The sequence below is a fragment of the Aythya ferina genome (genome assembly GCF_964211825.1).
Source record: "Aythya ferina genome assembly, chromosome: 1".
NCBI classification, from domain to species: domain Eukaryota; kingdom Metazoa; phylum Chordata; class Aves; order Anseriformes; family Anatidae; genus Aythya; species Aythya ferina.
The window spans coordinates 163,810,803-163,827,687 of record NC_140296.1 but is presented as its reverse complement, the minus strand read 5'-3'; the positions used below and the strand labels follow the sequence as shown (position 1 = coordinate 163,827,687).

The 16,885-nt window shown below is 36.5% G+C and overlaps 1 protein-coding gene across 1 annotated transcript in view; it reads right to left on the bottom strand.

Annotated features, from left to right (window-relative positions):
• UBN2 (ubinuclein 2) overlaps positions 1-16,885 on the bottom strand; it is a 45,463-nt gene that overhangs the window by 10,178 nt on the left and 18,400 nt on the right. The window contains exons 4-11 of the mRNA XM_084505570.1: positions 12,507-12,644; positions 11,328-11,440; positions 9,800-10,298; positions 6,390-6,460; positions 5,533-5,662; positions 4,078-4,196; positions 3,344-3,457; positions 2,247-2,390 (exon numbers count right to left, since the gene is read on the bottom strand). Coding sequence (XP_084361696.1) covers positions 2,247-2,390; positions 3,344-3,457; positions 4,078-4,196; positions 5,533-5,662; positions 6,390-6,460; positions 9,800-10,298; positions 11,328-11,440; positions 12,507-12,644 — 1,328 coding nt within the window. The remainder of the gene's footprint in view (positions 1-2,246; positions 2,391-3,343; positions 3,458-4,077; positions 4,197-5,532; positions 5,663-6,389; positions 6,461-9,799; positions 10,299-11,327; positions 11,441-12,506; positions 12,645-16,885) is intronic.

Here is a 16,885-nt window from a genome sequence, read left to right as displayed (position 1 = left end):
ATGAAAGAGGTCAGGATGAGATTGCCTCTGTGACATGATTTCAAAGTGCTGTTTGCTGCAAGCCCACTTGCAAGACCATCTCAAAAGAAAAGAGAAACTCTTAGAAAAAACCTTTCTGTTCTTTTCACTTCTTTTAAACATACACATTTATATCGCAGGCATTTTTAAAAACAGATGTGGAATAAATACACAGCCCACTTATAAATGGGTTATGTTATCTAAAAAGGCTTTGAAATTCTTAAGGATAAAAAAGAATTTATTTAAATCCATGAATATCAGTAAGAGAATCTTAGGAGGCTGAGTATGGAAATTATACACAGAAAAGTAATGTGACAGAGCTACACTACAGTTGTGATACACATAAAGAAATGAACTTGGTGCAGTTCAGGCATATCTATACCTCATGCTTCTACAATAAAGAATGCGGAACGTAATACATTAACTTTGGAAAGGCAAGAAAATTTTCCTCTGGTCTGAGCTCACAAAGTTCTAGTACTATAGGCCTACTCTGATTTGTAAGCATTCCCTACGAAATACACCAGCATTTCACGTTAAAAATGACCTACTGATTTTTTTCTCCATTTCACAGTTTCTTCTTACACAAGGCCATATACAAAGGTTAAAAAATATAAGCCTTCATCATGATCTCTACCTTAGCATCCCCCCCAAAATAAATGGGAATCCAGCATATGAACAATACATTTTATATTAGGAGTTATCACTGAGACAACAGGAAATATTTGCTTTTCCTTTTTCCATGCACAGCTACCTACAAGTTCTGACAGGTCACTTCCTGAATAGAGAGCAAGGCAGAGTACTCCCCCAGTCAGAAGATCTAGAACCATTTCTGTAGAAATTTGTTTACAATACCATGTTGTAACATCATTTCCCCCAATTACTGATATAGCCTCTGTGTGCAAAGAAAAATACTTTTACTATTGCCTCACAGAAAAAGGATTTAAAAACAGATTTATTTCCTACATACACAATTCATTGAAAATTATTTACTTAGTACACATTGTAGCCAGAATTCTGTTTCTTACATCACATCTTCTGACAAACTTTTCTTTTTGACCAATTCATTTTATTCTGGTCATTGCCTGTTTCAAAGTTGCTTACTACTGCTTGAAACAGGCTTTTAGACAGAAAGCAGGTTGCTTAGGACAGTTGTGCAAAAGCCACCTGAACATGGTGGTCCTGGGCTCCAGCTGGTTCTGTTTGAGCAGCTGAGTTGGACCAGAATAGCTCCAGCAGTCCATTCCAAACTCAGCCATACTGTGGAAGTAGCTTGGATCTAAGTAGAAGGTAAAACCCCTCCCTTAGTGGGTGAGGAGAGGTTTTACCTTCCGCTTTTTTATATTTATTTATTTATTATTATATAGATATATTTATATCACATTGTATTTTGAACCTGTCAGAAGCGAGCCCAGTACTGATGCTGTGAGGTCTTCAAACAAAAAGTTCTTTTGCTTTCACTAACAAATGAGAACATCCACCTTTCTGGCAGAACTGCTGAAAGGAACGATGGTTTATGTTCCAGTTCTAACCATCGAGTTTAACACACTATAAGGAGATGGTTGACACTTGGGCTTTGAGGCCAACAGTTCTGTTGCTTGATTACTATTGCTCCCACTTTATTTTTCCCCCTTTGCACGGTTGTTCTCTTAACAAGTCATTATAGATCAAGTATTAGTTTTCATCAATAAGCTGATTTATTTTGAACTGTAGCATCAATACATGCACATAAATACATGCACAAAATAAGAGCATAACATCTTAAATGTTTTTTTAAAATCTAGCCTCGAAGTTCCCACTCATAATTCTGAAGTCTACATCACACTGCATTATCAGACTACTAAAAGCATACTGGCAACATGGCTTTATCATTTTACATCACAGGAAAAACTCTCCAGTTACCTTTTTCTCCCTCTCAGTATTTCCCTCCAAGGAAGCATCATGGACTATGTTATAAACTTCAGCAAATTAACTATCCAATAGACGATAAAAGCAATAGATCTCCAAGGAAGAGCATCTTTTCAGCTCTTGGGCTTGCAAAGATGACAAATCTAATTTATTAAAAACTTTCATTCTTTTTTTTTTTTTTTTTTAAATATTCTATTTCCACTGACATTTTAAAGTTTTAAACAACATTAAAGTATACTGTTGAGTCAAACCTATCTCAATAAATAAAGCTCAAGAAACAGTTTAACACCAAAAGGAATAAATATAAAAAATAGGTATCTTACCTTGCCTGCATCCAGCCTTTAGGCCAAAGTGGTTTCACTTCTGTTTCCATAAAGGTTTTGAGGTAATCTTCAGCAGACTGACTTCTATTTGGCTCTAGCTCATAGCATCCCAGCTTGATCTTAACAAGATTACACAACAGAGACCTGCAAAAAGAAACACGATAGATATACTGAAAGAAACCACCTTTTCAAAAGCTTAGTGAAAAGACTGAGACATGGAAGCACTGATGCTGTATAGCTGCTGTCCACTTGCAGTTGTAGAAAGAGTTCAACTCCAATCTTTTTTCCCCCAAATAAACTTTACCACTGTATGATCTGCTGCTGTTTCCAACAGACTACATGGCTTATCTCTTTTCAGCCTTCCCACCTCCCCATCGTTTTTAATTAGTTTTACATCTTTGTCATTGCCTCATAACTGAAACATCTTCTTTCACTTTGCTCACTATTACCTTGACCTCGTTTAAGATGGGAAATGTCTGTGATATGAAAGCAAGTGAAATCCACGCTACACTGAATTATTTCAACGGAATATTCTTTCTGACAAGGATGCTGTATTTTACTGTCCTTAAAAGATATAAAAGTGCACACAATTAAGTAACATTGACCCTCCTAAGCCGTGTGAATGAAAAAAACAAATTTAAATCTCATCTTTAAGTATGGCTCCCTTCAGGTCAGCCCTAGTTGTACTATTTTATACATACAAATATTTATTCCATTATATATACAATATTCCATGAAGATTACTTCCCTCTGTCTCAACATACAACATACTATGGATGAAAAAAATTCAATGTGAGAAGCCCACCAGCCCCTTTCAATATTTTTATTTGTTCTAAAACTAAATTAGTAATTTCCCATGCAAGTTCTAAGTTAAAGGGCTCTGGCTGCTTAAAACCCCGCTTAAAATTGCTGAAATCTAGATAATCCCATTTTGCAGTAAAATCTACTCTAAGGAAACAGAGAATTCAGCATTTCATATAAGAATCTATGACGCTCTTCCAAGAACAATTATTTAACACCATCATGTTGTAAAACACACACACACACCTGTATGAAGTCAGTGAAAAACTTTGATGACAAAGGTAGTTTTGTCTCACCTCACTGTGTCATCCCAATGAAACTTCTTTCTGGGCCCCACAACCCTCTTTCCAGGTTTCTCATCATCATCTTCCTCTGATCCATTTTTCTCTCGTTCATCTTCTGCTTGCGACCTATATTTAGAACAATTGTTTACTTTATAGTTGTACTACAGACAAAACATTTAATTAGGAGTGTTGTGTTAAATGTCAGTAAACAAAAAAAAAAAAGACCTGTCTTCAGATTCTCATTATACCCTTCCTGAAAGGGTAAACAGCTCATCTTCCCCTCCTCACTGCTTCACAGTCCTCAAAGACAAGTACAAGTGAAAAGGACACACTGTATGGATGTTGTCAAGGATGCTGATCTATCTACTAATGCTTCTCCAAGTCTAAAGTCAGCTAACTCTTATGGAAACAACTGCAATATAAAGGAACAAAAGATAATCACGAACTTGGACACACCATCCTCCTACTTCCCCTCCACTAATCCATCACATTGAGTATCTCTGGTATCCTTCTCACAGTTTACAATTTCTTTCCCTCAAGATCTATTTCATTCAGTTAATGGGATTTTTTTTCTGAAGTCCGGTGATAACATCACTTAGATAATACCAGCTACTTTGCACAACTCAGCTTACAGGCACCTGTAAACTGGAGCTGAGTACTTGGCAGAACTCAGAGAATGAATAACATTGAGACAAGCTTCCAGGTAAGCTCTAGAATGGAAATGTACAGACTCCAGAAATACCCACTTGGCATTCTTAGCTTGATTGCGGGCCTGACAATCCTCTTGATATTTGCATAACTGTTCAGGCATGACATTACTGACAGCCAGTTTCAACTTCTGCAGTGGTTCTCTCAAGCGGTCATCCTGTGAAAAAAAGAAACACTGAAGTAGTCCTACTAGATGTAATGTAAAGGTCTTCTCAGAAAGTTTCACAGAAATTTTCCCCTCACTCCCAACAGGCAGTATTTCCAGTACTAGCTATTGACTGCAGCTGTACTTGCCCACGTGATACTTGAATCCTGTGAGGTGCAATAGCGTTATAGAAAATGCATATACTTGAAATCTCTCGTACAACTAATGAAATCTTGAGACCAGAAATGATGAAAGATAGGCACAAGGAAACAAGCCACAAATATCCCAAAACATTATGACACAACCTCATTAAATAATCCTTTCTAATAAAAATAGGGAAGAAAACTTGAGGTAAAAAGCAAGATGACTTGACTGATGATCATTTCAACACTTGTAAATAAGTATCTGATGAATCAAGTTTCCAAAAACCTGTGGTATAAAAACATCTTGGTAATGATGAAAATCTATGTATTGGATCATTATTATTGTCTGTGCATAGATTATTATTATTAAATGTAATTTACATACCTCAAAAGTAAGGACCATTTATAGTATCATCTCCAAATATTAAGAACTCCAAACATTAAAGTGATATCGTACTATATACTTCCCTACATGTGTTAAATTATCTTCCCACATATTCTAACTTCACATTCTTAATCATAACTGTTTCCTGAGAAGAACTAGGATGCTATGTGTGGTTATACCTTAATGCTTAATTTAGAAATAGCATATGAAACCTTATTCCCTCTAAGCAGGTTGAGTTCTCTGCATACATGATCATCAGATCCTCTGCAAGATTTAGTCCTGATTCTCATCTAAAGAACCAGGTCAGGATACTTCAAATCACGGATACCTTTTTTTTTTTTTTATCCGAGAGAAACACACATTCTTTAAGGAAAAAGCAACTGCAAATGAGATATAAAGGACTTGATAAAGGACTTGTAAGACTTGGTCACAAAAGCAGTATATTTGCACAAATAATATAGGCAATTATCAATCCACCTTTTTTTTCTTGGCACAAAAATAAATGCAATAGCAATTACAACTTGTCATAACCATGATTGTGGCTTTCTACTTCTGTTACTTTGATATCTACCCTCTATCCAGCTTTCAAGATGAAAGCATTTCATTCTCAAATAAAAAGGTCTGAAATACTTAAAATATTTGTTCTTTAAGTAGTGACAAGAGCACTCACACAGGAAAAAAAGCATTTATGCTGATCTAGCAAATGCTCCAAAATCTTTTGCTTCACTACAGACAGTGGGGGCTGTTGCTCTTCTCTTCTGCATTCTTTCCTTACTGATACATAACTGACTCACACTGGAGCTACTCTCCCCCCCATTACCTGGACATTGAGGTGTAACTTCTTCAGACGCTTTATCAGTGTGTCCTTATTGCATGGCACAAAAGCCTCAAGGTGAGAGTACACTCCATTGCGGATGGCAGGATTTATCTCCTGTAACTGTAGCTCAATACTGACAAACAAACAAGAGACAGCCAACCAGTGAGGTACTCCAAGATGAAGATGACAACTGAACAAAAACCTAAGGAAGCTTTGTATGCATAACAGATTTTAGCTATGCATACCAGAAATAGCAGCTTGGGACACATTTTTAGGTATGTTAAACTAAATTTTGAGCAAAGGAGGAAGTCTTAATGGCAAGAAACCACTCGAAAAAGACTTTCAGATACATACTTCCCTGGCAATGTTGAATACTGTGTTTACAAATTGTATTTACTCCCACCATCGCACATCAATCTTGATAAAATTTTGGCTGCTTGTCTTCTAGAGGTTACTTTTTTGTTCCTTAGTATTAAGAGCATAGAACCCTCTATATTAAACGTTTAGTTGAAGGATTACAGAGTAAGAATAGTCAGCATTTTTCTTTATGAAAACTGAAGATGTTTTGATTTATGAAGATGTGGGACAGGAAGAAAAAATGGCAATTTTGTTGTATTTTACACATGAAGTCAAGGACATAGGGCACTACAAAACACTTTACAGTGGATAAAGACAGACAGATAGTCATGACAGGAGTTGTATTCATATATAAGTCTCTTTAGCTAGTAACTAGCTTAGACTGATCTACCTTCATTGACTTTTAATGGCTTTGTTGGAACAACCTCATTAATACTTCCTCTTCTGTACTTTTCCTTTCACCCCATTTCCAAAAAGGGAAGGTTGTACAGATAAGCACTTACTCCAGCAGAATATTATTCATATCTTGTGTGAAAAACTTCTTCCTGCCTTCTTCATCAAACATCTTGGCGGCCTGAAAATACAGCAATAAAGAACAAAAGGTTCACAGAGCTCATTTTATCCCCAAAGCATTTGTATCTTTACTTTAACAGCTATATAATTTTCTTGTTTTCTGTTTTTAAACTTGGAAAAAATCTTACCACACTCAGCTATTTAGAAAAGAGATGAGAATTACTATTATATTCAAATAAATACTCCTTGCTCCAGTGCAAGCAATCATTCTATTTAGAAACTGCCTGGATCACTGATGTTAACATACTAGTCTTTTCAATAACCATGGAGAGAAAAAAACAGAAGAGCTGTTCTATTAGCTTAGAGCCAGCAACATCATGATCACTGATGACTTTAAAAGGAGGAGCATTGCTTGATGCTCTTGCCTGTATGACTCATCAACACTTTCCTACTCTCTTCCTTTGTTTGTCTGTAATGTGCCTTGCCCAGTTACAGCTTTCCAGCTTTCTTAGATCCATCTCAACCCTGCAATTTCTACACAATTCCCTTGCATCATCCCTCTATTCTGGTGCTGTCCAGCATACTCTCTATCTTTAGACTAGGAGTGAAAACTGGAAAACCTCTGTTCCACTAACTCTTTTGTATTCCTCTCTGGTCTTTTCCTGACTCACGAAATTAAAAAAAAAAAAAAAAAAAAAAAACAAGATTATTCCTACACATACTTTTTTTTTTTGAAGATTTCCCTGGTCTCTCAGGAATGCCCATGCAGAATCACTGTCTTTGCTCCTATCACTTATATTTTCCACAAACCATGACAGCTCATGTGAAAAAGCCAAGTCAATTCCCTGCACTGCTCAACAATTCAACAAAAATCAGTAAAATCTCCTCTCCAGTGTCACTTTACTCTGCAGATTTATGAAAGTCAAAAGAACGAACACTGAGAAGCTTGTTGTCTTAAGATATTCTAGCACTGGGATGAGAGTGTATTTGAAGGGCTTGAAAAGGATATTCATGCAAAAATGTATGCAAGTGTGGTATTATCATATCAACTGACAAACATTAGAGGCAGTCAACATGCTATGTGACAGAATATTCAAATTAAAAAGGCTCTTTAATCTGGTCTTTAAAAATTTTGTTATCAACTTGTAACAACATAGCTAAAAAACTACAAATTCAAGCATTAACTTGACCACATTCCTTTATTACTATTAAATACTTACTCTTCTTATTCTCTGTTAATTTCAAACATACATGGGTCATTTAAGTATTTTCTAGGAATGTAAACTCTATACTGCATAGGGAAACAGGGGTCTGTTACTCCATCCAGAAACTGTAAGGTAACCAAACGTCTTGAATGCTTTACCATCTCAGTCATGAACATATACCAGAGTTTTTTTTAGTTCCTGTAAGTACTGCACTCCGCTCACTACTTTCTACTGTACAGTCAGCTGCTGAGGGGATGGTACTATCTGTTTTAAGATTACTGAAGGATTTGCTCTGCTAAAAAAATAAGAAAGGTTATAGATGTTTACAAGTGATAAAGATACCAAAAAGACAAGTTTGAAAGTATTAAATCCAGTGTCTTTAAGGATAATTAAAACAAGGATTATTACCTTATGGTTTATATAAAAGTGGAAGGAAAGATGCTTTGACATTTCTCTCCCAGGGAGATCTTAAAGCTAATTTCATCATTAAGCTATTATACTAAACGGTGTTGCTGGTCTTTGAAGCAAACTACACCAGACTCAAGAAACACATTGCTATCATTTTTTTTTGTTGTTGTTCCACAGACAGATTATTTTGACAGCTACCATCACAATAGAAAGTAGCATATCCACTACTTCCCTCCTTGTGTGCAATGTTGTCTGTAGTTCAGAATTGCACACTGAGGGGACCAGAAGACATTAATCTACAAGAGCAGGTCAGGAAGTGTTCATTATATACAATCAGTGGCTTTCTAATTTATTTATTTACTTTTAATCTTATCTAGATACCTAACAACTTCATTCATGGAACTGACTTTAGTCTACAGATTCTTAATTTTCTTTGCATTAAAGAGCACTAAAAGTATGAGCCTGATAAGTGTCTGGAAAAAACTGTACAGGAGCCATTTTTCTTTTTTCTCCTTTCTAAAAAGATTTTCTCCCTCACCGGTAACGTCTGTTGATGGCAATTTGATAAGGAAGTTGCAACCCTTAAGTCATTACAGTCTAGTTCTTCCCCAAATCTATGTGTAGACTTGCTCTGCTCACCAAGGGCTAAACTTTCAGAAAACATGCTCAAAAGTATAAGACTGTAGAGTTAGGTTTTCCAAGAACCACTGAATTAAAGCTTTTTTTTTTTTTTTTTCCAACTGCATGGGTTTTTTATTTATTTTAAAAAGCACTGAAGCAGCATGAACTTTGGGAAGGCCACTAACAAACACTTCCTTGTTCTTGGTCTAATCCAATTCTACTGCTGTTTTGCTAGAAAGCTATTGCTCATTCACAGTAAAGAATCTGAAAATTCAAAAGGTAGGCAAAATCATCTGATTTCAGAGAATACTAATCCTTGTCTATATTTAGACAAGTACATTTTAAAACATCTAACAACACTACAAAACATTTGCATACACCTAAGATAAGCATTATGGTTATCATTAAGTGGTAGCAAAGCAAGCTCTGCTACTGTTTAACTATTTTAATGGAAAAAAAAAGTTCAACTACTACTTCAAAACTTATTCTGAGTAAGGAAAAGCTTAATAGATAAAATCAGAATCTGAACAATCAAACAACAAATTTATTCTCAACTTAAGATAACATCCACAACTGAAACAAGGAGCATATAATACCTTATCAGCTCTGACCCCTTTCAATAAGCTGTAGGAATGTTTGTAAGCTGGGAATTTAATACTTTTTATTAGTATTTGAGAAGTTTGGGCTCCATTCCAACCTTCCAAAAGAATATATTATTTTTCTCCTTTTGAACTGTCAAGTTAACATCATTTTGTGTTATAAAGGCAGAATTCCAGACTGACATTAGATCACAAGCTGCAATAGTATTTTGGGTTTTTTCAAACTAATTGAGGAAGCACAAATTCATTTTACTGACTAATAATTCGATTTAAAATAACACTGATATTCCCATTCTGGAAAAAACATCACAAGTTCTTGTACATGCAAGATATAGGAGAAAACCACGTCTCCTCTGAAATAAACACTGCTTCAACAATTGACCTGCATCATCTATGCCCATTTTCAGGAGTATAAATACAACCATTAAGACTGACATTAATATCAATTCTACATTTTTTTTTAGCATTTCAACCAGCAATTCAATGATGGTAACTCAGACCCTAGTAATTCTTCCTCATTATCTCAGATCCTTCAATGCATTCCCTCATCATTGAGTTCATACTTACTGTTCGAAGGTCTCCAATGCGCTTTTCAAGTAGCATAGGCAGACCTTCTGGGAGGGCAGGCACCTGCTTGGGTGTCATGACCTGAGAGGTGTAGGTTGCCTGAGTGACATTTCCATTTTCTCCTGACAGCTCAGATACTGGGCTGCCATCAGAAGTGCCATCAAGCAACTTGTCAAAGTCAATGTCTCCCAACATCTCCAGGGCACTTTCAGCTTCTTGCAGGAGCTCACGTTCATTTGTGCTACCAAAAATGGAGAGGACAGGATCGTTGATCCTAAGATTCAAGTCAGAGATATCATTTCCTGCACTGAGAGAGGAAGAAGGAATTTTACTAGGGGTAGAGGTTGCAATAGTCACTGGAGGTTTTGGACTAGATTCCTTCTTCCTCATGGCTTCCTTCTCCTTTTGAAATTTACGGATCATGGCAGCCAGAGAGAGTGAGTCTTTATAAAATTTCTTTTTCTTCTTTTCAGACTTGTGTGAATTTAAGGCCATTACTCTGTAGAGGAAAAAAATATTTCATTAGAATGCATGTGACTGTTAAAGGTCACATAGCCTTGAAAAATTTGGGAGTTTAGTACAATTAAAAAGTTAGCAACAGGAAACAAGTACTTTGTGTGTCCATCTTCAGACTCTTGTACCAATCATCTCAAACCCTTGCTTGTCATGTGATGTCATGTTCAACAGATTTTTTTTTGTGGGCACACTAAGTTTAGAGTAAATGAGATTTACCTTAATGTATGCAAGACTTCAATTGTGGAGAAGTTGGCACAGTTGTTAAACTTACGGGTACACTAAAACACTTAGAACTTGCCTCTCTAACTGAAGAGCAAGTGGCAGGTTGCTTTAAGTTTAGACACACTGCATATGTTAAAGTAATTCTCTTCACCGCTAAGAATTTTGACATGCAGGGTCAACATTCATATGCTACTCAACTGAACATCTCCCCCCAGTTCAACACCTTAATAAAAAATGCTATCAACAAATTTTCGATACCAACTTGAATATTCGTAATAAGACAACTTTCACTCAAGGACAATTTTTCAGAAGCCAGTTAAAAACCCATCATCTTAATCCTTCCATGCTAACCTCAGAATACCTTTGAGTGTTTTCCTGTGTTAAGAAACACATAGAATAATCAAGGTATGTTTACAGTTTCCCAGAATAAAAACCTAGGGATAAGAAATTAATTTTCGTTAGAAGGCGGAGAAGATAGATGCAATTCTTACTGTCAGAAAACTGTGGGTAGGACAATGATGGATAATGTTATTCATAGAATCAACATTTCCATGTTTTCCATAATTCATCTTTCCTTGTTTAACTCTTCATTCAGAATTTTAGGGGAGAAGAAAGTTAGTTCATAGGATTTACTTAAGAAAGAAAAAATTCAAAATCAAAACCTGTTAGCTACTAAATACAGCTTAACATTACAGTATCCTGAACAGCGATGATAAACTTGCTACCACATGCAATCTCAAAACCAAACTTAATACGCAATTCTGGAGTTCATCTGAAGAAAGGAACCTACCCCAACTGCTTAGGAACTTTCATTTTCCGAGGCTTCTTCTCCTTTTCCGTCCCTTCATCTTTCCGCTTGCGCTTCTTCATTCCACGATCTTCGCTTTCTTTTAACTTTGCTATCTACAGAACAGATTAAACGAAGGACAATGATTCTTCTATCCTAAAGCACTTCTACAGCAAAAAAAACTTTCATTTTCCTTACATTTTCCAATTTGGAGTCAGGAAAAATATCCTGATGTGTGTAAAGGCAAACAGTACGCCTGCATTTACAGCAGCAATTACATTTACTGACAATTCTGTCATCAGTTTAAAAAAAAAGTTACTGAATTCAGCGTTCTCAGTAAGAAGAATACTTGGAGGCATAGGCAGACTGATACCCAGCCAGCGTGAGCAGCAGCCACCTGGGAAAACCGAACTTGCCCTTTTGCTACCAATTTCACTGAAAAATACAATGTAGTATTGTATGGAATATATTTTTCACTAATTTACATCAGCAGTTTCCCCTCCAAACTTCTTGCCCATCCCTAGCTTACTTGCTGAAGCAGAGCGGGAAGGCAGAGTAGGGAAAAAGAATCTTCAAACAGTGCTAGCATTATGCAGCAACAGTTGAAACGCTGCTGTGTTATCAATGCTGTGTTAGTTACAAATCCAAATCACAGCACCATACGGGTTGCTATGAAAAAAGTTAAGCACACAGAACAGTAAGCTGTTTGTGAAAGACAGTACAAGTACTTTTAACACAGCTACTCCCATGTTCTCATTTTATTTTAACAGGTACTTTGCTTTAAGTGTTATGCTGAATATTAGGAACAATTTCAAATCCTTTTTTTTTTTCCTGCAGAATTACAAAAGCAGTTAGAGAACTTACGTTTTCATCATATGTAATTAAATTCTTATAAAATTTAGGAATCAACTGTCACTTATTTAAGATGGATAGACACAACTTGCATGCCTGCCTCAACAAGAAGTTAGACTTCAGTCTTCAACAACTGAACAACCTGTGGATGTCAGGAGTTATTTCCTAACTGTTTATACAACATCCACAAAAGAGAGATTGTCATAAAAAAGTATTGCGTATCAGTCTGCTTTCAGTCTCTTCATTTGAGACACCCTAAGCATATCAAATATTCCTGAGTGTCCACTAAGTTTTAAGTGCTGTATAAAAAGCATAATTAAAATCTCTCACTTTAGGTGGCCTATGCTTCTTATCTTCTGCGAAGTCTTCATCCTCTGAGTCAGATGCCTGGCGGAACTGCAGTGTACCAGTGTTGATATAAAACCCTCCATATTTGGTTGTCAGGGATGCAGGAACCAATTCATCATACTAGACAGGGAAAAAGAAAATGAGTTTATCATCATCTCTTAATAAAATGAACATGCAGTTCACTTACCAGTTCCTATCCATGAAAAATTATACAGAAGTGTAATGAAAAACCTATTGGCTAGTGCTTAGAACTCTAATATCATCAAATCACCTTTGTACTTCCAAAATAATGCCTTTTTCTTGGAAGTAAAGATTTCAGCATTAAGAAAAACTGCTTTCTGAAGGAAGTGAGGATGGGCACAGAGGCTGCTTCTGCTGAGGAAAATGCCTTTCAACATTTTTTTCCAAAATTCTTTCTCTGACAGCACGTTAAGTTATACTAAAGGTTAAACCATGTGACACCTCAGCTATATGAACAATGATATACCACCTGCCTACAAAGCAATTTCACTATTTACGAGTTGTTTTTGTCCTGACGCTAGGCAGGTACATTGCTAATTAGCTCTGTCTACTACAGCCTTACAGGCATACCAGTGACATCACTGGTCTAATACAAGTTTTGTGAAAACAATGCCTCTATCGATTTTAAATAGTAGTTTCATAACTTTTATTGAATGTCCTTCAATTTTATCAGAAAACGTATAGCTCAAACGAATAATACCTTCTGATACTCACACGCTTGTCTCACAGACCTTTAAGTTATCTGAAAAAGATAGCTCTGAACTTATTTCCAGAGCTTATTTCTCACATTTTCAAGAAAATACATCAATCTGAACCACCACCATTTTGCAATGGAAGAAGCCTAACCTATGTCAAAATTTTATAAAATCGAATTTTATATCCAGGAAATAAGACTGACACAGTAGAGGTGCTTAAAACAAGCATAAAAAAGTTCTCAGACATGCTTTTTTTTTTTTTCCTTTGAAAGCCGCAGTAAAGCTCATCCTTTTCCTGATTTTTATTAATATGAGAACTCTGCAGTGCATTTGACACACAGACTGTTCCAACACACTTAAAATTTCTTATCAACTCTAACCATAGTGCCTGCTCAAAAACCTGTTTCTTGTACAAAGTTCTGGAGTTTTCTTTTGTCAGGGATAGCATTTTTAACATAACAAGCATAGCCACAGTATCTTCGAGTTTATTTCCAATTTTTAATGTTGAACATGACATCCCCTCTTCTATAAATACTACAATGTCAGGACTTGCTTTGTTGAAAGTCAAATGTATTTTTATTCTGTTTAGACAGTTAAAGCCACAAGAAGTTTCAACCTCTTCTAAGCACTACTTTGTATAGTACTTAGCCAAGTTAGGATTACAAAGTTGTATCAAAAATATTGAAGTCAAAGACATAGTATACGTAGTCAATATTAAGTAAAGTGGAGGATAGGATTAATTATATTTCTCAACTCGCAGCATCTTCAGATTACAACATTTTCCTCCAGGTATTATAAAAAAGAAATCTGTCAATCTCTATGAAATATATTTTTAACAGCAAAGTTTTGAAAAAGCTGAAAAATGAATAGATCCATTCAAGTTTTATGCTAAGTATCAAAAAAGCAAGCCACAACGGTGTTTGCAAGCAAACTGTGGGAAGGTTGCCTTGACAATGTCGCTATCAGCACGTTGAAGGTCAAAGTTGCCCTGAACTACTCCAAATTCTAACTACTGGACTTGGTTTTCAAATACTGAAAATGGTAAAAGGGTGAGCTTAATAAACAGCAAACAATTCTGGAAGCTATGGTCTGTTAAGAAGAATAAGAAGAGAATGCCTGAGACAAAGCTGCCAGCAAAGATAAAGAGGAAGCATTTTCAGGACCTACAAAGAGTTATAAAATACCAAAAAGATACAATAACAATGCAATGGCTAAATCAATTTCTGTCCTTCTTCTGAAAGAAAGGGTAAGAGCATGACACACCTTAGATGTACACACTCTGGCAGAGGAAAAGGCCTATTCTGAATTACAGCTGCAAGCAATAAACATTTGGTAGCAAGGCCAAATGATTAACAATTAAGTAGGATACTCAAGAAGGCAACAATGCGTTTGTTATTTTGAGGCTTGAACCAGCAGGCCTTCCACTGCATGCCTGTTAAGGCACAATACCTGCCAGAATTCAACAGGTTGAAAAAATTAGTAGGTCAAGTACACACAGTTTTAACTGAAGATCTGAGATCACTTACAGGAAGGGAACACACACAGTGTGAAGCACAATCAGCTACCAGGTTAGTTCATTTCCCCTGTACACGAAAGTATACTGAAGATAATAATAGAGATACGCTTTAAGAACTAAAAAGCCCAGGCTACCAAAAACATTAAGAAAAAAGTTATCCAGAAAAGGAAAACAGTTAAACACTTAAACAAGCAAGCTGGGTAGAACAGCCTCAACTGGAGACATACGTGAATTTGATCTGAGTAAGTGATTAGAAATTTCAATGAGTCATTGTCTTTTATCTTCTTGGAATGGAAGACTTAACATGCAGTAGAGGAAGGTAAAGAGAAACAAAAAGCAATGACAGAATCTATGGAATACCCTGAGATCACATGAGAAACTAGTACAAAAAAGCAAGAGACTTAATTGGATAAACTGAAAGCAAAGTGATTTAGTTACGGACTTGCCATTCATCTAAGAGACCAGGAGAATCATGAAAAGTAGAAGGTGCAAAGTAAACTGAAGAGTGGAGGCTAGTTAAGAACTTCAGAGAAATCTGATGTTTTTCCACAGGCTCTCAGAACCAGCTTCATTAAGTACAAGGAGATGAAAGAGAGAGAAAATAAGTGATTATCCACAGTACTTAACAGAGCAGGCATTTCCCTTTTGAGCTGACAGGGCACAAACTGAATTGGTGAGGTTGGGGCCATATGGGATCAAACCAGAAGAATACACTAGTTGCCAAGTTTGGAGGAGAAAGCACACAGTCAAAGCTGGGACCATTATTGTAAGAAGTAAAGAACAAATGCAGGGGAACAAAGTAAAGACTTGGCTGCAGAGCAGTAAAGGAAGCCCTGGAGAACATAAAAGTAAGGATTAAAGACAGTCCACAAGTGAGAAAGCCATGAATCGCTGCAGATCATTAGTATGACCAACATGCTACATGGCACAGATCCATAGGAACAAGTCAACTGCAAAGACAGAATTCATTTAATATACAAATGAACAAACTTCCATAACAGCCAGCAGCAAACAAGGTCAGCAAGATGTGGAAATGCAGCTTATCAATTGAGGTTTTCAACAGCTTCTGCTGAGGACTATGGATTTAATCTGACTTTCAAAGACGTTTTTGATATTCAGCCCTCCTTAACCCTTGACAGAATTTACTTCTATCAAATTTTGAGTTTTCCTCAACCTACTGAATGAGGTATAACTTACAATTTTACATTTTCTTTCCAACCTACCTACCTAAAAGGGGGTCCTACAGACCACAACGTACCTCGTATCTCACCAACATAACCCATTTCCTATTGCCCTAACTGAAGAGAAAATTTGAATATGATTGGCAACAGCTAGATTAAACTTCATTTTTAAGTTTCTTCAGGATTTTCAGTTAAACAGCATGCAGCTTCTGCAACTTCTGAATCTTCTGATGAAATCATTTCAAGACTTTTGCTTTCAAATAGCTTTTTCTGTGCATGAAATCAGAGGATGCTCTTCTCTGATCCTATTACTTAAGGAAAATGGTTTAACCCCTTTCCAGTGGTCTAATCTTTCTTAGACATTCCAAGAGTACTGCATCCAGGTCCGGGGCCCCCAGCACAAGACAGATGTAGATCTGTTAGAATGGGTCCAGAGGAAGGCCACAAAATTGATCAGAGGGCTTAAGCATTTCTCATATAAAGAAAGGCTGAGAGAGATACACTCAGCCTAAACATAAGGCTCTGTGGTAACCTTATTGCAGCTTTTCAATACTTACAGGGAGATGGAGAACAATTTTTTGCTTAGTCGGATAACGACAGGACAAGGGGGAATGGTTTTAAACTAAAAGAGGGGGAGATTTAGACTAGAAGTTAGGAGGAAATCCTTCACTCAGAGGGTGGTGAGGCACTGGAACAGGTTGCCCAGAGGAGCTGTGGATGCCCCATCCCTGGAGGTGTTCAAGGCCAGGTTGGACAAGGCCTTGACCAACCTGATCTAGTGGGTGGCATCCCTGCCCATGGCAGGAGGGTTGGAAGTAGATGATATTTAAAGTCCCTTCCAACCTGAGCCATTCTGTGATTCATATGACCCTATGATATATTTTCAGACAAAAACAGTACTATCTTCTAGAAAAACAACATAATAGAATATGTAATGTAATCTTGAAC